The following is a 20,342-nucleotide window of genomic DNA, read 5'->3' as shown; positions in this document are numbered from 1 at the left end:
AACTAAGTTTTCAAGTTTAAGTGCTAGGGTCTCACAATGATGTAGTTGGTAGTAGAGCATTCCATGAGTATTCTGTGGAAATACTGTAAAGTGGGTCAGCTCTGACTGAATTTTTCTTAGTTAAAAATAGCTTCTCACCTAAACATGAGATCACCAATACAGTGTCTATTGTGATTTGATGTTTTTATCCCTAAACATATTTCTGTGTATAAATTGATGCCTCACCTTGGGAATATTACAAAGAATGCTGTCAGTTAACAAAGCATTTCAAAGACCTAAGAAAGAACAATGAAATGTAACCTTTAAAAGATAAAATAGAAGTACTAATCTATTCCTCATTTCATAGTTACTACATGGGTAGATATTTCAGAAAATGACTCAGGGTGCTTTTTTGGGGAGAAAGACTATTATTAACCCACCCAATGTCAAAACCTGGGATCATTATCTCACTCTAAAGTATAAATGGCTACCCTAAAATGGAAACATTTACTCATAGTTAACCCAAACTTTTTAAGCTGGTAAGATGATAACAACTATTTAGGCCTATTGATATGTCTTGTATGGGATATCAATAAACATTATATCTAAGACACAAAATTTAGAGCTCAACTATAAAACTATACAGAAAACTAAAACATTAATCATTTGTGTGTTAGTCCATTCAACAAATACCTGTTGGTCACCCACTAGTGCCAGGCAATGGGCATACAGTGGAAGACCTTCCTTAATGAAGCTTAGAGTCCATTGGGAATTACAGAATACAGAATCCTGGTGATGAAATCCAATGAGACTTATGGGAAGATGGAGCAGTATAAAGATAGGACGACTGTATGTCCTGCTTTGTCAGGACAGTCCCAGTTTAATACCTATATTCCTGGTAAAATTATTAATTGTTCCTTGTTTTACTATAAAATATGTCTTGGTTTGGTCCATACACTATAAAATCACCATTGTCTTTAGCCACATACAGTATTAGATTCTAGAATAATTCTACTGGCAATATGCTGCTCTGAAGACTAGAGACAGATTTCTAAATTAATTGTGTGTGAGATTAGCGCCCTAGTAGTTGTGCCTGCTATTTATTCATTGGACTCTCAATGTAAAGATCATGAGAGACTTGGCACTGAATTAAGACAAGTGAGGCCCTGGATTAGCCACATCTATTGAGATGAGTGTTATGGACTAAATGCTTGCGACCTCTTAAAATTCATATTTTGAAGTTCCCAAATCCCCAATGTGACTGGATTTGGAGATAGATCCCTTGAGAGGTAATTAAGGCTAAATTAGGTCATAAGGGTGGGGCCCTGATTCAAAAGGATTAGTGTCCTTATAAGAAGAGACATGAGAGAGCTAGCACTCCCCTGACCTCCTTCTTGACTTCCCATGGCATGCAAGTACCAAAGAAAAGCCATGAGGTCATATGAGCACACAGTGAGAAGGCGGACCTCTACAACTGAGGGGCAAGCACACACTAGATGCCAGCTTGCTTGCTGGTGCCTTAATCTTGGACTTTTAGCCTCCAGACTGTGAGAAAATAAATGCTTTTTAAGCCATCTAGTCTGTTATTTTGACATGGCAGCCCAAGCAGGCTAATACAATGACTGACAGCTTAGACTGCAATGCTGACGTGTCTCAGCTCTACCAAGATGTCTGGAACCTCTTTAGCTAAGACTGAGTAAAATAAGAAAATGCAAAGGATGATTTGGGGACAATAATTTAACTTATGCATATGAAATTTTGGACATTTAACTCAGAAAGGCAAGATAATCAGATTTGGGATTTCAATTCCATTGGAATTGAATATCTCTGGACTTTAATTTACAAAGCATATTAATCTTTGAACTTTCCTTTCTCACTGGGAACTTAATAATGGAAGCAGACTTGCAGTCAAATATGGAGGGATATCGAGGCTATTGGGATTTTATTATTAGAACTGCTCTTTTGTTTTATTTTAACATTTTCATTTATTCTGGTTACAGGATCCCTGATGAACTACATTGGACAATGTGTCAGGGCAAGGTTTGGGATGCGAAATAGAATGAATTCACAGCCTTGAATGTAGAGTGACATTCAAGGAGATTGATAAAGTAGCACATTGTTGTCTGTTGACCCATTTCAGTTTCTTTGGGTACAAAATTTACTGAAATGGGTACATTTCAGTTTCTTTGGGTACAAAATTTACATTGCTGGGCTGGGCATGGCGGGTCTTGTCTGTAATTCCAGCACTTTGGGAGGCCAAGGTGGGCGGATCACCTGAGGTCAGGAGTTTGAGACCAGCCTGACCAACATGGTGAAACCCCTTCTCTATTAAAAATACAAAATTAGCTGAGCATGGTGGCACATGCCTGTAATCTCAGCTACTCCGGAGGCTGAGGCCGGAGAATAGCTTGAACTTGGGAGGCAGAGGTTGCAGTGAGCCAAGATTGTGCCATTGTACTCCAGCTTGGGCAATAAAGAGCGAAACTCCACCTCAAAAAAAAAAAAAATTCGTTGCTTATCAGTCGTCCCAGAAGGATACACAATGAAGCAGTGGTGTGCTCATGAAGACGAGAGAAAGAATATTCTTAAAGACTAAATATCACCCCGGGGTACAGCTACACCCATTATTATAAGCTTACTGGATGAGACCAGTAGTTCCAGAAAGCAAAACACGGCAGAACGCTAGACAGAGAAACTTCTAGTCTGATGTTTCCTTAGAGATGGAGGTAGAGTGAACTGCTGGGCTACTCTCTAACCTTTCCCACTTCCTAAAGGAAGGTGAAGTGCTGGACTAATCTAATCGTTAACCTAGGGAAGAAAACTTGTGAACAAACTGCTTGCAAAGAAACAGTTGTTTCCCTCTGCTTCTTCAAGCTCCAAGATTCAAAATCTGATATTGCATTTTTTAATAAAAATATTCAGAATTCTGGGACTGAATTTTTTTTGGACCTCACAATTGTATTAAAAGTACATTGCTCTCAAAATATTGAATTAGGGTTGCAAATAGATCTCTGTTTATTTTCCTGGAATAATCACCTTCGTTTCATTTGTGTGGTATTGAATGTTTGCTCGGTGGAATTATATATTCGTTTTAAATCATTTGGGCTGGTCAGCTTTGCGTATTTGTTTCAGAGGTTGTTAGGTTGTTAGGAAGTTATTGAAGATTTATTTTCATTTTCACATTGTTTTAAGTGAAAATGTACAATCCTTCATTTGTAAACATCGCTTTTCTTATTGTTCTTTGAGCTGATTTTCCAAAGGTTGTGACTGATTCAGCCTTATTTCATACCCAGCTGCCTTAAGCCACGAATGAGTCTGGAGGATGGCTGGTGAGAGGTATGGGACTGGCTGCAGTCCAGGAAACTCTACAAAATTAACTGGGTTGTTTTTTAGGAAGCCAACCAAAGGCAATGCAGAGTGTAAGGCCCACGGCTGAATTTTAGAACTCTCCAAGGCCTTCTTTTCACCTGATGTCACAGTGCCGTTCTGCTGTGCCTGTGCAGTTGAGGGTGGATGCTAATGACAGTCAAGCCTCAGAAACAGCATGCCATTGTGGAAGAAGTGGGACCAACAACTACTTTGGAACAGGGCCAATATCAGTACAAATCTCATGTCCTGTAGTGGCTAGAGACACCCTTAGGGATGAGATGTGAGACTCTGGACCTACCTCCTGGGAACTGCAGTTTTCTCAGCTGTAAAATAGGAATGACGGCAATAATCACCAACTTTACACGAGTGCTATGAGGATTAAATGAGATGATGCTTGTGAAGGGCTTAGCGCAGTGCCCATTGCCTAGTAAATACTGATAAATGTTACTCGGAAAAACATTAAATCAAAGCTATGGCAAATATTAATTACACAATAACAAATGTCTACATAATGAGAGTAGTTACTCTAAATGGTTATTATAAGGAGAAGGATAGTGAGTACACAGTGAAGAGTGTGGAGCCCGACTCCCAGGGGGTACACAGCAGTGACCCATGATGATGACTGTGATGCTGCACTTATGCGGACTCCTAAGTTACACCGACATTCTGGTTTAGTAAACTGCTTGTATGAAATAAGAGTGAGCAAATAAGGAATGAAGAAATGAATGATGAATGAATGAGTGGATGCTGTTATGGGGGATCATACCACTTGGTAGGGTAGAAATTAGGATCCGAGCCAGATTATGAAACAAAACAGCAAACTTGCCTTTCATATTGTCCGTTTTCCTAAAACATTTTCCCCAACTATATTAGAAAGAAGATGAGTGTGACTAGATCAAGGTTTAGTTGCCCTTGAGTCAAAACCAGCCACCTCCTGTTTTTGTCAGTTTACTGGAACACCACTTGACCCATTAGTTTAAATACTGTTAACCGCTGCTTTCTGTGGAGAGGCCCAGTTGAGCAGCTGGATCAGAGACCACATGGCCATAAAGTTTACAATACCTACTATTTGGTCCTTTATACAAAACGTGTGCAGCTCCTTGAAGTAGAATATGGGAAGCCTTATGATCCATAATGCACTGAGCAGCATAACGAATTCTCAGTAAAGATATACTTTATTACGTTTAAGCTGAAGTGACTTCTGGAAGCGTTGTTTAAGCTTCTGTCATCTTTTACATTTCATTGAAAAGTTACAGGTCCTCTTTCCTCTCAAACTTCATTAAACCTTAAACAAACAGCCAACACTCAAGAACAGTTTCAGCAGAAAGAAATGGTTAGATTTGGCAAAATTACCTTGGAGAAAGTTTATCCTCTGCCAATTCAATCTGTTAAGAATATTTAACATCTCCTGACCTTATTAATTCACACTTCTCTAAAGGATGCATTGACAATAGTTGGCATCTCCAACATGTAACAAGGCAGACTTTTAAAAGACTCCAGCACAGGCTGTTTCTCTAGCGAGGGTCTGCCTCATTGGGTAGCCACTGTCCGTTAGCTTTAATCCAATACATGGAAGTGTGTCTTCTTTCATCCCTCTCCGAACACCCAATTTAACGTCATGGCTGTGACCTTTCACAGTGAGGCTTTTCAGCAACAACTGTGTCATTTAGGCAAGCTAAATGGTTCGGGCTATTTCTGAGAGGGATTTCATCCAGTAACAATCTAAAAACACAGCTCACGGTCCCTCACCATGCCAAGCATAATAGCCAACCCTCTGGTGCTTTCATTGACAAGTCCTTATGTCTTTTCCAAATAAGTTATCCTCATTAAATAGTAAACTTCTCCATTTAGTTACCCTACTCTTCTCTGCCAACCATAAATAATCCTTTAAATGAATGATGGATGTGACCTATGCAAGCTTGCCACCCGGGATCTGGAGTTAAGACTCCGATGTTTGCTCCTCGTAAGCCGGGATGAAGATGGAGAGGAGTGACGACACCTTGAGAGAGAGCCATAGGACCACAATTCTGGCACAGCCCTCGATGACCATTGGAAACAAAGATGTACAGATGAGAATGCCACAAGCATACAGGGTGATAAATGCAGCTTTGGGAAAGGTGGCTGAGACCTTTCATCTCCTGTAGGGACTTTTCAACGCTGTTTTTTTCTTTCTTTTTTTTTTTTTTCAGCATGGCCTCCTATTACCCTTTCTCTCAATTCTACAATTTTGAAAAAAAATAAATGGTTTTATATTATTCAACATATCAAACTAACATATACATATTGGAGAGAGATGAAAATAATAATTAATATGTATAGACATGGCTGTGGAAGGGTTTTTGTTGTTTCCCATTACTTGTAAGTTCTGTCTTTTAAAGGATAGTAGCTTGTCTCAAATTGGTGCTATACGCGGATGCTCCCCATTGAACATATCTGGGTTGGTTTCAAGTGCTTTGATGAATAGAATACAAGGAGAGTGATGCTATGCCAAGTCCAGGCCTAGCTTTTAAGAAGGCTGCAAGCTTCTTTCCTTGTCCATGGAAACTTGACCCAGTGGGTAAAAAGTCTGGGCTATTCTGCTAGAGAGAGAGTCACCTGGAGGAACAGAGGCACCAGGCATAGGAGTGAAGGGACCATCATGTGCATCCCCCAGCCCAGCCAGGCCTTAGCTAACACCCACCTCTTCAGCCATATGGCTGCAACTGGGGAAGAGACCCCAAGCAAGCATTGCCCACTAATCCCAGTTAGCTCACAGCAGTGAGAGAAAAAAATAAATTGCTGTTTTATGCCACTGAGTTTGGGGATGGTCCAATATACAATAACAGATAATTCAGCCAGAATTTGATGCATTTCCAACCCTTTTTTATGTGTTTTGCAGTACATCCCTACGAGGAGGGCACTTCTCCACCCTGTCTATGTTGGTCTTGGCCAAGCGACTGGTTTTAACCAATGGGATACTTGGGAATGACACAGGCCACACTTCAGTAGCCTCTGTAACGCTCATTCAGCCTTTTGTTTGTTCCTCCCTGTGACCCAGGAAGAGCATATCCTAGATCTGGGCTAGTCTTTAAACCTGAATCCCATTAAAAACAAAAACAGGAATAACAACAACAACAAAGACTGGAGCTGGTTTGAGCTTAGGTATGCTACTTCTAAACCACACTCAAATGCAATGCAAGACAGAAATAAACATTTGCTGTGGCAAGCCACTGACTTAGGATTTTTTTGTTCTACAGAACATAGTGGTGGAACTTGGCTTTTAGTGCCATCACTAAAAGAGCTCATAAACCGAAGAATGAGACCGACATTAGAGAACATTATTGAGATCTACTGAAGAGTAGATCAGACTTTTTCCTTCAGTTGCATGGAGTTTGGTTGCAGAGGCAGGAAGGGTGACCAGCCTCTTGCTGGAGGCCAGGCAAACAAACCCCTTTTATGGTCTAAGGCAGAGATAAGCAAACTTTTCCTGTAAAGGGCCAGAGAGTAAATATTTTAGGCTTTGCATGCTAAGAGGCAAAACTGAGGATATTATATAGGTACTTATATAACTGTTTAAATGTAACCATTTAAAAATGTAAAAAAATATTCTTAGCTCTCAGGCCACATGAAAGCAGATGGCAGGCCAGATTTGGCTCAGTGGCTGTCATTGTCTAACCTCTGGTCTAGTGGTTGAAATGAGCACATACATGGATATTTCCAGCATGATCTAATAGGCATGTGATAATTGTATTATACAACACAGTTTGAACCTTAGAGACACCAACTTATCTGGGATTTTATAAAATGTCTTCCAAAGGAGAGGATGCCTGAGTGAACCTTGAATAGCAACGAAGGAAACAAGGTAGAAAAGATGATGGGATTGACAGGTACGATGCCTCAAAATCTTTGAAACCACATGGTATGTTCAGGTAAGCCATATTTCCTTCTATCAGAACAACAAGTATCAAGTAACATAAACTTAATTCTAAAACTTCCAAACACAATATATATAACTTTGCTGCCTATTGACACCAAATGAACACACAAACACGGCTGTTTTAGTTGGGGTGGGCTGCTATAACAACATACTATAGATTGAGCAGCTTAAACAACAGAAATCTGTTTCTCACAGTTCTGGAGGCTGAGAAGGCTGAGGTCAAGGTGCCAGCCACATTCTTTTGCCAGCCACATTCTTATGCCCTCATTCAACTTTAATTACCTTCTTAGAGGCTCCACCTCCAAATAAAGTCACATATGAATTTAGTGGAGGACACAGTAAATCTACAGCTGTAGGCAATCCAATTATGTACCATAATTTGCATATAATTTTCTTGCTGCTTCTTTTACTGTTCCTCCCGTCTCCAAACTTGTGAAGTCTCTTGCCATTGGAGACAGAGTCCTTAAGTCTTTATCATCCCAAACTGAAGCTGTATTACACAAGGAAGATACAGAAAAAAAATATTGACAAGCATACTTTTCTACATTTAATCAAAATAGTATCCTCTCAACTAAAGCGATCCTCCAGTTTCAATTAGAAAGACTCGGAATGATGGACAGTTATTAAAGCCAAGATACCATGATGCAACTTTACAACCTCATGTCTACCTACCAAGTCCAAGAAATGTCCATTATCCACATTTATTGTCATGTCAGATTTCAGAAACAATACATCCTGTTCAAATCAGTGGTTGCTTACTTCCCAACGGCAAAACCGGACTTTTTGTTGTTGTTGTTCAAGATTTTTGTGGCATATTCTTTCTTGTATACTTAATGAAGTCATTTGTTTTGACAGATTTTTATTCTCTGACAGTTAAAACAAGGTGATATAAATAGAAAATAAATAGTTTGCATAGGGATAATACATTCTGTTACCTGAAAATTTGGTAACCAAACAAACAACCAAAAATTTCTATTAAATTACACCTCTAGGCTTTGTTTTTTATAATGATGTTTCCATTGCCTGGAGGCATTTCAAAGACTTGATGAGCTTCTCAAATACTCAAGAAATATTAAAGTATGCTATTTCTTGATGTAACAGTATATTGATTGTATCTTAAATTCTTCAGTCTCTACAGAAACTGATAATCTCTCTATGAATCAATAATTTTTGTAATATTATTTCAGACTGGCATCCTAAATGCAAGAGAGATAGGGCAGATTTCCTCTAAAATAAATTCATAATTCCATTTCCACTGATATGCCATTACAGATAAAGATAAGAAAGAAATCACATCTTATTTTAAATAAGGGAATGCTAAAAGAAATGCAAAGAATTACCTAAAAGTATTGTTTCCCATCCTCACTATTCCTTTTTACTCACTGTACTTTTTACAGTACACCTATCGTCTCTGTTATGCAGAAATATTACTTTAAAATGAAGGACCATTTAATCTCCAATGCCAAGTTCATTTTGAAAACATTTGAAACACCGACAATGCACAAGCATTGTGAATGAATACAATACAATCCTCATTTAGAAGAAGTTATAGTCTATTGCATACATATAAAAATTATACTCAATTTTTAAGTATTAATTGCACTTACTATTTTAGCAAAAGAGTAATCCTAATAGAGTGTATATAAAACTGACTTGGAAATATACAAAAGCAAAGGTAAAAATAATTTTCTAATTTTATGATATCTCTCTCTCTCTCCCTCCACTCTCTTCTAGGGAAATAGAGCAATTTGGATAACTATTGGAATAATGGTTAGAAATATTCACGTAGCTAACAAAGGTTACGCTGGACAACCACTAAGGGTCCCTTTAATGAAGAGAATCTTTGATGTCACAGATCTAAGGAACTCTAACGACATGAAGAAACAGAAAAAAATACACTAAATGCACTTTTCTATTATTGGCTGAGTGAGATAAACGCCATTTCACATCCTGCACAGGTGCACCTCATTTTGTTGAGCTTTGCTTTACTATGCTTTGCAAAGATTGCATTTTTCACAAATTGAAGCATAGTTTTTCCATCGTGTTCACACTTCACTTCTCTGTTTTGCATGGGGTAATCCTTGTCATATTTAAAACCTTTTCATTACTATTATATCTGTTATGGTGACCTGTGGTCAGTGATCATTGCTGTTACTACTGTAATTGTTTTGGGGTGCCACAAACCACACTGATATAAGAAAACAAACTTAATCAATAAGTGTCATGTGTGTTCTCACTGTTCCACCTACCAAGTGTCCCCCCACCTCTCTCTCCCTCTTCTTGAACCTCCCTATTCACCAAAACACAGAATTATTAAAATCAGGCCAATTAATAAACTTGCAATTGTCACAAAGTGTTTACATGAAAGGAAGAGATGCACATCTCTCACTTTTAATCAGAAGCTGGAAATGATTAAGCTTAGGAGAGAAAGCATGTCAAAAGTCAAGATGGGCCAAAAGCTAGATCTCTTGCACCAAACAGCCAAGCTGTGAATGCAAAAGAAATGTTAATTGAAGGAAACTCAAAGTGCTATTCTTGTGGGCACACGAATGATAAGAAGGTGAAACTGCCTTATTGCTGATATGGAGAAAGTCTGAGTGGTCCGGACAGAAGATAAGATCAGCCGCAATATTCCCTTAAGCCAAAGCCTAATCCAGAGAAAGGCCCTAACCCTTCAATTTTATGAAGCCTGAGAGAGGTGAGGAAACCGCAGGAAAAATGCTGGAAGGTAACAGAGGTTGATTCATGAGATTTGAGGAAAGAAACCGTCTCCGTAACATGACGGGGTGAGGAGAAACAGCACATTCGATGCAAAGCTGCAGCAAGTTATCTAGAACAGCTAGCTAAAATAATTGATAAAGGTGGCTACAGCAAACAACAGATTTTCAATGTAGGTGAAATAGCCTTCGATTGGAAGGAGAGGCCATCTAGGAATCTCACAGCTAGAGAGGGGACAATACCTGGCTTCAAAGCTTCGAAGTCCAGGCTGACTCTCTTGTTAGGGGCTAATATAGCTGGCAATTTTAAGTTGAAGCCAATTATCATTTGTAATTCCAAAAATCCCAGGACCTTCAAGAATTATGCTAAGTCTACTCTCCCTTTGCTATACAAATGGAATAACAAAGCATGGATGACAGCACATCCATCATTTTTAAAAAACAATTTTACTTCAATTTCTGGGATACATGGGCAGAATGTGCAGGTTTGTTCCACAGGTATACGTGTGCCATGGTGGTTTGCTGCACCTATGAACCCGTCATCTAGGTTTTAAGCCCCACATGCATTAGGTATTTGCCCTAATGCTCTCCATCCCCTTGCCCCCAGCCCCTGACAGGCCCCAGTGTGTGATGCTCCCCTCCCTGTGTCCATGTGATCTCGTTCAACTCTCACTTATGAGTGAGAACACGCAGTGTTTGGTTTTCTGCTCCTGTGTTAGTTTGCTGATAATGATGGGTTCCAGCTTCATCCATGTCCCCACAAAGGACATGAGCTCATTCTTTTTATGGCTGCATAGTATTCCACGGTGTATATGTGCCACAATTTCTTTATCCAGTCTATCATTGATGGGCATTTGGGTTGGTTCCAAGTCTTTGCTAATGTAAATAGTGCTGAAATAAACATACGTGTGCATGTGTCTTTATAATAGAATGATTTATAATCATTTGGGTATATACCCAGTAATGGGATTGCTGGGTCAAATGGTATTTCTGGTTCTAGATCCTTGAGGAATTGCCACATTGTCTTCCACAATGGTTGAACTAATTTACGCTGCCACCAACAGTGTAAAAGCATTCCTATTTCTCCACATCCTCTCCAGCATCTGTTGTTTTCTGACTTTTTAATGATCACCATTCTAACTGAGATGGTATCGCATTGTGGTTTTGACACAAGACGGATTAAAGACTTAAATGTAAAAGCCAAACCCATAAAAACCCTAGAAGAAAACCTAGGCAATACCATTCAGGACACAGGCATGGGCAAGGACTTCATGACTAAAACACCAAAAGTATTTGTGACAAAAGCCAAAATTGATAGATGGGATCTAAATAAACTAAAGAACTTCTGCAGAGCAAAAGAAACTATCATCAGAATGAACCAGCAACCTACAGAATGGGGCAAAATTTTTGCAATCCATCCATCTCACAAAGGTCTAACATCCAGAACCTATAAGGAACTTAAACAAACTTACAAGAAAAAAAAAAAAACCATCCAAAAGTGGGTGAATGATATGAACAGATACTTCTCAAAAGAAGACATTTATGTGGCCAACAAACATATGAAAAAAAAACACATCAATTTACAGCATGGTTTACTAAATATTTGAAGTTCACTGTTGAGAACTACTGCTCAGAAAAAAGTTCTTGCAAAATACTGCTGCTTATTGACAATGCACCTGGTCACCCAAAAACTGCTGAAGGAATTGAATGTTGTTTTCATGCCTGCTAACATAGTATCCATTCAGCAGCCCATGGATCAAGGAGGAATTATGTAAGAAATAGATTCTCTAAGGATATAGCTGCCACAGATAGTGATTTTTCTGATGAATTCGGGCAAAGTAAACTGGAAACCTTCTGGAAAGTGTTCACCATTCTAAATGCTCCTAAGAATATTTGTGATTTATGGTAGGTAAAAATATCAACATGAATGGGATTTGGAAGCAACTGATTCTCACCTTCATGGATGACTTTGAGGGGTCCACTACGCCAGTGGAGAAAGCAACTGCAGATGTGGTGGAAACAACAATAGAACCAAAATTAGAAGTGAAGCCTGGAGATGTGACTGAACTGCGGCAACCTCATGATCAAATATTAATGGGTGAGGAGTTGCTGCTTATGGATGAACAAAGTGTTTTCTTGAGATGGAATCTACTACTGGTGAAGATGCTGTGAACATTGTTGAAATGACAACAAAGGATTTAGAAATTCCATAAACTTAGTTGATAAAGCAGTGGTAAGATTTCAGAAGATTGACTTGAATTTTGAAAGATGTTCTACTCTGGGTAAAATGCTGCTGTGGCATCGCATGCTACAGAGACATTTTTCATGAAAGGGAGTCCATGGATGTAGCAAACTTGATTGGCTCATTTTAAGAGATTACTACAGCCACCCTAGCCTTCAGCAACCACCACCCCGATGGGTCAGCGGCCATGAACATCAAGGCAAAATCCTCCACCAGCAAAAAGATTATGACTTGCCAAAGACTCAGATCATTGTTAGCATTAGTTAGCAAAAAATATTTTAAAATTAAGGTATCATATTGTGTTTAGATGTAATGCTATTGCACATAACAGACTATAGGATAGTGCAAATATAACTTTTATATGCAGCGGGAAACCAAAAACTTCATGTGATTTGCGTTATTATGGTATTTATTAGCTTTATTATGGTGGTACATAACTGAACCTACTACATCTCCAAGGTCTGCCTGGATAGTGCTTCTCAAACTTCAACTGCATACCAGTCACTGAGGAATTTTGATGAAGTTGCAGACTTTGATTGAGTGAACCTGGGGTGAGGCTGGAGATTATACATTCCCCACAAGTTTGCTTTGATCACCAAGGCACTGGCACCCTTTCAACATTTGACTGGGGGGAAGCAAAACAAAACAAAAACATTGTCCCCAGATGACTAGAGATTCCATGCCAGGGGTTCTCAAAGTGCCGTCCACATGCCAACAACGTTAACATCAGCTGGAAACTTTTTAAGAATGCAAATTCACAGGCCTCCGCTAGACCTACTGAACCTGAACTCGGGGTGGGGAGCCCAGGAATCCATATTTTGAGAAGCCTCCAGGTGATTCTGATGTGCACTCATGTCAGAGAACTGCTGTTTTGGGTAACACTAAAGAGGGAGTTACTACAGTTAAACAAATTGTAAAGTCTCAAGGCTCATCACCCTCTGAGGCCCCCGCAGATCACTTCCTGAGACCTCAGCCTTAGGACTGACACTCTCCCTTCTATTTCATATTGAATCATCTCTGGAGCTACAAACCAGGGGGAGCCGGGTCCCTACTCCCTGTTGATTCTGATTCAGAAAGTTTGGGATAAATTTGAGGAATCTATTGTTTTAAACTTACACAAGAACAGTTTTTAAACTCAAACCAAAGACCAGCTATACTTAAGAAGGTGGGAGGGCTGACCTTTAATGCACACACTATAAAATGTAAGAAATATCAGCTCCTAACAGGCTCAGCATCTCTGAAGACTATGAAGGGATTTCCACCGAGGGACCAGAAAGAGACGGCTCAGGAGCTGTCGTTTCCAAAGCCCCGCAACAGTCAGTGATAGTTACCACGACTCCTGTCCAAAACAACCCCCAGAACTGTTATATCCAGCTTCGGTTTATTTCTATGTAAGCCCAACTTTGTAGTTATTCCTTATAAATTAAGAGGCAACATGTCAATTACCTCATTTACGAGCACCTTTTAAATTTTACACACAAATATCTTGTCTATCTGAAATACACATTCTACAGTTTAAATACATCTATCCCCATGTGGTTCTGCTTATCTTCTATCTTCTAAAGATATTCTACTACCCCTTTAAAATGGAAGGCTCAAGCTGAACTCATATGTTGTTTATTTTCTTCTATGTGTCTTTATAAAATTTACCAAAATGCACAATAAGTAAATGTGGCTTCTTTCCTCTGGGAAAACAAACGTTATAAAAGTTAAACACAGAATTTTAGTCATCGTTTAAATATTATTCCCTTTGTTGTGAATTAAATATTTCAAATGTAGTTATTTAAGTTTGTTGGCTTGCTTATTTTGTTTTTGTTTCACAGCTTCCTCAAAATAGTGGCTCACATTGAACTAGTCAACAAAAGTCTTAAAATCTCTTTTTTTTGGATGAATGGTTTATCAAACAGACTTTTTCATACTGTAGTTGTATAGTTAATTTTTAAACACAAATGCGAGATTTCACACTTACAATACTTATATTAGTTTACATCAGTATTATTTTAAGATCTCATTTTATTTTATATAGAATTACCAAATGTCTTCTGATTTCCTTTTTGCCCACCCCTGTTTTATTTTTTAAATGCTTAAAAACAGATTGTCTCATTATTTTCACCAGGATTGTAATATGTTTCAAATATCTTTGAAAGCCATCTCTGATCCCAAATTACCTCCTTTACTATGCTTCTGTAACACTTTGTAATATTCCAAACCATGTAACATTCCAACCCTTTGTGATATTACAAGCACTGAATGGCTATTATTTGCATATGCATTTACCTGTCTAAACTGGGACATTCATCAAGCTAGAGTGTATAGCCCAACAATGTAGCTAAAGATGAGGCCTGGAATAGTGCTTAGTAGCATACATCTGTAAATTACTACCCATCAACCAATTTATTTAAAATGGATTCATCAGTGAGGATTATAATTCACTTAAAATGAGACTAAAGTTTCTGATCAAATAAAATACAAATGAACAAATATGCAGCCTGAGGGGATGATGTTGCTTTTGGTGAGTTTAGGTGCTTCTTGCAAATGGCTGGGATAAGGCTACCATGGGAGAAGGGCTAATACAGACACGAAGATGAGGAGACGTGACAAGAGTTTATCCTGGGAATGAGTGCACTGTCTTGTGCACCGTGTATTTTTCAGCTGAATTTACTGAAAACAGAGGTCAACAATCTTCTGTTCTAAAGGGGCAGATAACAAACATTTTACAAATATTTTACACCATGGGACACTGTCTATCTCTACTGCAGTGCAAAAGTGGTTACAGACAATATGCGAAGAAATGATTGTGTTCATGTTCCAACAAAACTTTATTTACAAAAACAGGTGGTAGGCTGGATTTGGCTGGCCCATGAGTGTAGTTTGCCAACCACTGATCTAAATAATATTTTGTTCATATATAAAAGGGGAAATAATCACTTACATATATTCTCCTTTTAAATAATAAATAGAAATATCGTATGCAATCATTTTATAAAAACTTAGTCCAAGGAAAGCCACACTTTGAAAGGAACATGAGAATGGTTTCCAAGATACTGTCCACAGTACAGTTTAATTATTTTTTTATGTGAGCTTTGTCAGTGTGTTTGTTTCCCAGAATATTTCGTTTATTGGAGATAGAAAAACGTAAACAACAAAAGCAATGCCAAAAAAGACAACAGAAGACCCTGGCTACAACAGTGTCAGTGTCAGTATACTGCACTGAACAGCAGCTAGAACGACGATTTTAAGAGCAGAAGAATTTACCTTGACAGGAAATCCGAGAAGGAAAGGCGAACAGGGTATCCATATCGGAAGATCTTCACCATCTCCAGGACCCCAATATATTGTAGCTGAGCAGACACGTAAAAATTATCAAAAGTATCTGGCAGCTTTGAGTTATTGGGCCTGATGCAATGAATGAAGTGTGGAGTGCACTTCTGAAGTTTTCCAATAATATCCGTTAGTGATTTCTAAGGAGAGAAGTAAAACCCAACTGATTCTCCAAAGGAGACACTAGCTAAAAATATAAAGCAGTTTTTAAACAAAAAGTCTTTACATCTTTAAATCTCATTATGCATTTACACTGTGTGTGTGTGTGTGTATGTGTATGTTTACTTTTTTTTCTGAAGATATTTAAGTTGTCAAAAATGGGAAAAAAAAGTCTACATAAACCCTCTTTGGTTGCTATAAACATACATTAAGTTTTTGAAATCTGAAAACGTCACTAACCCTGAGTTGTGATGCTATGGTGACTGGATCTCCTCGTTCCAATCTTTGAAGAAATGTAGAAGTTTCTTTCTTTTTTAATAACTGTAATAAAAAGAAAGAAAAGAAGGACAGGAGGAAGGAAACGAAAGGAAAGGAAGAAGGAGGAAAGGGAGGGAGGAAGGGGAAGGGAAGGGAGGGAAGGGAAGAGAGAAAGGAAAAAAGAGAAAGAAGGAAGGAAGAAGAAAAGAGGGAGGAAGAAAGGAAGGAAAGAAGAAAGAATGGAGAAAAAGAAAAAGTGAGCAAATTTATTTTACTAAATTTCAGTTCAGACGAGCAAAATATTAAGTCTCACATCCATGTACACTCACTTACAGGCAAATGTGGATTTAAAACATAGTTTATACAAATCAGTGCCAAGTGATTTTTGTAATGGTGTATAAGTTGAGGAAATGGGCAACTATTTGTAAAATAACAACTGTTACTGCCAACCTTTCAAGTACAGGGCTGTTGTGTAAATCAGATCTATCACCATCCTGCACTCATTTTAGTGGGAAAATAAACATAGATCCTCATTTGCTTGGTGGTACAATAAACTCACCATCATATCCTGGTTATGCTACTAACTGTTCATATTTATCATGAAATGTAGTTCACTCTGGGGCAAAATGATGCTATTTTATGTTACAAAGATTTTATGTTTCAGTTGTCATTGGTTTGTTCCCTTAAATTTAACTATGCTCAGGAATTGAATGAATGAATGGTCTGATGCTTTCTTACCATGTTTTTCTTCCCTTTCCTCCTCTTCCTCATTTTATAACTACTAAAAAAAGGTTACTAAATTACCTATCGGTAAAAAATGGTAATAGACTCTATTTTTTTTTTCAAATAAGTAAATATGTACAGCCCTGAAAAGAAAAAAAAAAATCATACGTAGCAAAGATTACATGATGATGGAGACATAAAATCAGTGAAAGTGAGGCCAAAACGAAATAAAGGGCAGAAATAAAGGGCAGAAGGTAATTAATTAAATTCCACCCAGGGTTAAAAGGAACCTCAGCCGCTAACCTACTATTACATTTCACAAAATTATATATTAGACTAATGGACTTATTGATCTAAAATCGTTTTTCTTAAAAAAGGTCTTGATACAAGAAGGAAATCTGAGATAACATTCTTGTGGATTTAGTGCTTTTGCTATTATGACAATAGCTCATTTTCTTCTGTTAAGATGTACTGTCAATCTAAAGTGATTCATTGGAACTGACAAGTGAACGTAAAATGAAGTGATTGGGCGAAGATCAACCCATTTTCCACAAACACAATACAAGGTGTCATGCTCAGTTAAAGAGTAGGGAAAATCCTATTTTCCTGGCCACAGGGGTGGCTGTGCATGGATGAAGGCAGTTTGAAGGGAAGTGAGAAATAGAACATTGAAGGAATAATCATAATAAATAGCTGTCTGTCCCTTGAAATGGAACACTCCAGTTCCCTTTCTGGGTGGAGGAACTACTGTGAATTACCTCCCTTCTGCAGTCCTTTAGGGAAAAGAGTAATGGCACCTAGGCTTCGTAATGTTTAATAATTGAGGTTAGCAGTGTGTGATGGTTTTTGTTGTTGATTTTTAGGATGATTGAGAAAAGAAGGGCCAGAAGGTTCAGGAAGACCTCCAGGCATAGAGATCTTTCTTATAAGGATAAGCTTGAGTTTTTTTTTTAATGTAAAAAATGCCATTTTCTATGTGGCAGAGACTAATTCTCATGATCATTTAGTTCTAAACAACTACATCAAAGGATCTTTTATTCTAGAATCCACTGGCTGGAGACACACACTCACACACTCACTCACACTCATATTACACATTTTGGCGACTCTTCTAAAATAGAATTGAATTTAATTATGCTTTTATTTTAATTGGTAAGCTAAAATGTATTCCAGAAGCTGCAACAATTGCATTTCTAAAATTGATTGTCCTGAACACCTTCCCAAATATATTCCTCATCTTTTATAGTTTTGGTAGACATAAGCAAAACACTCTGGAATACCATCTGGCACTGGATTCTGAAGAAACCTAAAACATTCCATACATGTTTCCTATCAGTTTGAAACAATTCTTCACTGAGTTTTAGTTCTCTTTTGGCACATAGAATCTTGAGGTTGTATATACAACCAAACCTTTGTGAGACAAATATACATTACAAATTAGTATAATACAATAAAATTAAAAATCTACAAATATGCAGTAAAAACATCCTAGCACCTGAACAATACCCTACTTCTATAAGAGGAACAACAATTTATCATTTAGAGACCTCAGTTATCTGAAGTGATTAATATCAACAGAATAAGATAGCTACGTTTACTCCCTCTAAGCCTACAGTATCTGAAGTTACCTTCTATTCATCAAAAAGGCAGTCAGAGATGAAACAGAACTGGGATGTTGCACAGACAACCAATAAAATGACTCGGACTATACTTACTATTAAAATTGTCACTCTGCTGCACCTTCCTCTACTCTTCCTTCATTCTGATGGTTATACGTCAGATAGGCATTCTTTTCCTTAATACTTTCTATTAGAATATCTATTTCCTTGATATTTAAAATTGTGCTTTTTTTAAAAAAAAAGAAGCAAATATACTTATCAAAATTAAAAATAACCCAACAATAATCACAAAAACTCCTACCTTACTAAGTTCTAGATAATTCTTGTTTTCTCCAATAATTGAAGAAGCTGTCATTTTCTTACTGAGCAGGGCAGACTTACGTCCTCGGAATTTAAAGGAAGGATAGGAAGATACGAGGGATCCTGTTTGCGACAATTTCGACTGGAACAAGTGATTGATCACGACATTTTCACTAGCTAGGAAATAAATAAATGAATATCGTAAGTGGCACTAAAATTATTACTTAAGCATTGAACTTATTCTTCATACAAGAGCTTTAGCCACTGATACATTCTGGGTGCAAGATGTCATTCGTTCAGCAGATTGAGGAGTCTACCTTTTCCTGTATCCTTATTTTATTTCCTCCACTATTTAATATCATTGACAAATTCTGATATTCACTACCCTTGACCAGGAGTCTTGATCCCAACTGGGCCTTGCTCTCTGACTGAGTAACACTTCTATCCTAGTTTTCAGAACCAAATCTTACCTGCTCAGACCTAAGGGGCTTTTGTGCACTTGTCAAATCATGAAGACTTATGGTCTCTATTAGAAATGCCCTATTCCAGGAAAATAACTACTCCAGAAAATGTTTCCCCAGGACCTAACTCACTTGTCTCAGAGCTGTCTGTAAGTACCTGTGAGAGGACCTGCCTTACTTGGTGCACCAGTTGCTAGGTGAAAGAAGGGAAAAGAAGTGTCCTTTTATTTAAAAAACAAAACAAAACAAAACAAATAACAAAAAACACAGTTAAGCTGAAAAGGTAAAAGCAAAATGATATATTTTTATGTTTAAGTCATAAAAATCAAATAATTCTGAGTCCATATTCCTTTCTTGACACCTCAGGGAGAAATCAGAGCTCAGATGAGTGGATTTTGGATTAAAAATTTAAAAATCACAGGGAAAACAATGTATGTGGTGGTTAAGGGTCAAAAGGAATGTTTCTTGTGTTACTTATATCTGAATGGAGGCAGTTTTTAAGCCTAACTGTCCTTTCCTATAAAATAATGATGACAGTACCTACTTTGAGAATCACTGCAAAATTAAAATGTGAAATAATGAACATAAATCACTAGGATCACACTTAGCCAATCAGACAGTTGGCAATGTTTGGTGGCAAAGTGTTTAGTTTCTGCCTTTTCCACACTCAAATTATTTTGCCTGCCCAGGTGCAAAATGCGGGGGACATAATTATCTGTAATGCTTTCCATTAAAAACAAATCCCTACATTAGGTAATAAACGAACAGGGAAGCAGGAAGAACTGTCAGGAAAAGGAGATAGAATTATGCAATGCAAAAGGGGCCCTGTCATGTTGGGATGAAACTAGAGATAGCAAGAGAAATCCACGATTCTTAATACAGAGTTACAGATCTATATACCTATATGTTATCTATACTTAAATCTTAAATGTTCAAATTCCAAAAGGTCCTAAAAGCAATCATACACCAGTAGCAATGAGCTCACCCAGCCTCCAGATCTTGGAGTTTCTGAATACCATTCTTTTCTAAGATAAATCAAGGCTTCCTGAACAAATGTCTGATTTTAGATTTGAGGCAAGGTGAATGATTCTGGAACATTTTTGGAAGGCCAGAAAGTAAGGCAGTGTAAAAAAAAAAAAAAAAGTCAAGAGACTATGTCAAAAAGAAATAGGAACTAGCTTGAAGAGGTTCTTACTGGTCAAGTCTTAAACAATTTTAGCATCAGTGTAACAATAGTAATGAATCATTATTCATTGAATAACATAAGAATCCATGAGC

At 37.8% G+C, this 20,342-nt stretch overlaps 1 protein-coding gene across 1 annotated transcript in view; it reads right to left on the bottom strand.

The window, feature by feature from the left end:
• Positions 1–20,342, bottom strand: part of MYO16 (myosin XVI) — a 575,469-nt gene that overhangs the window by 141,724 nt on the left and 413,403 nt on the right. Inside the window, exons 25-27 of the mRNA XM_030813681.1 lie at positions 18,605–18,780; positions 15,944–16,024; positions 15,479–15,684 (exon numbers count right to left, since the gene is read on the bottom strand). Coding sequence (XP_030669541.1) covers positions 15,479–15,684; positions 15,944–16,024; positions 18,605–18,780 — 463 coding nt within the window. The remainder of the gene's footprint in view (positions 1–15,478; positions 15,685–15,943; positions 16,025–18,604; positions 18,781–20,342) is intronic.

The sequence above is a fragment of the Nomascus leucogenys genome, chromosome 5 (assembly GCF_006542625.1).
Source record: "Nomascus leucogenys isolate Asia chromosome 5, Asia_NLE_v1, whole genome shotgun sequence".
Taxonomy (NCBI): Eukaryota; Metazoa; Chordata; class Mammalia; order Primates; family Hylobatidae; genus Nomascus; species Nomascus leucogenys.
The sequence above is the reverse complement of the archived record's forward strand: the minus strand, read 5'-3'. Positions and strand labels throughout refer to the sequence as shown.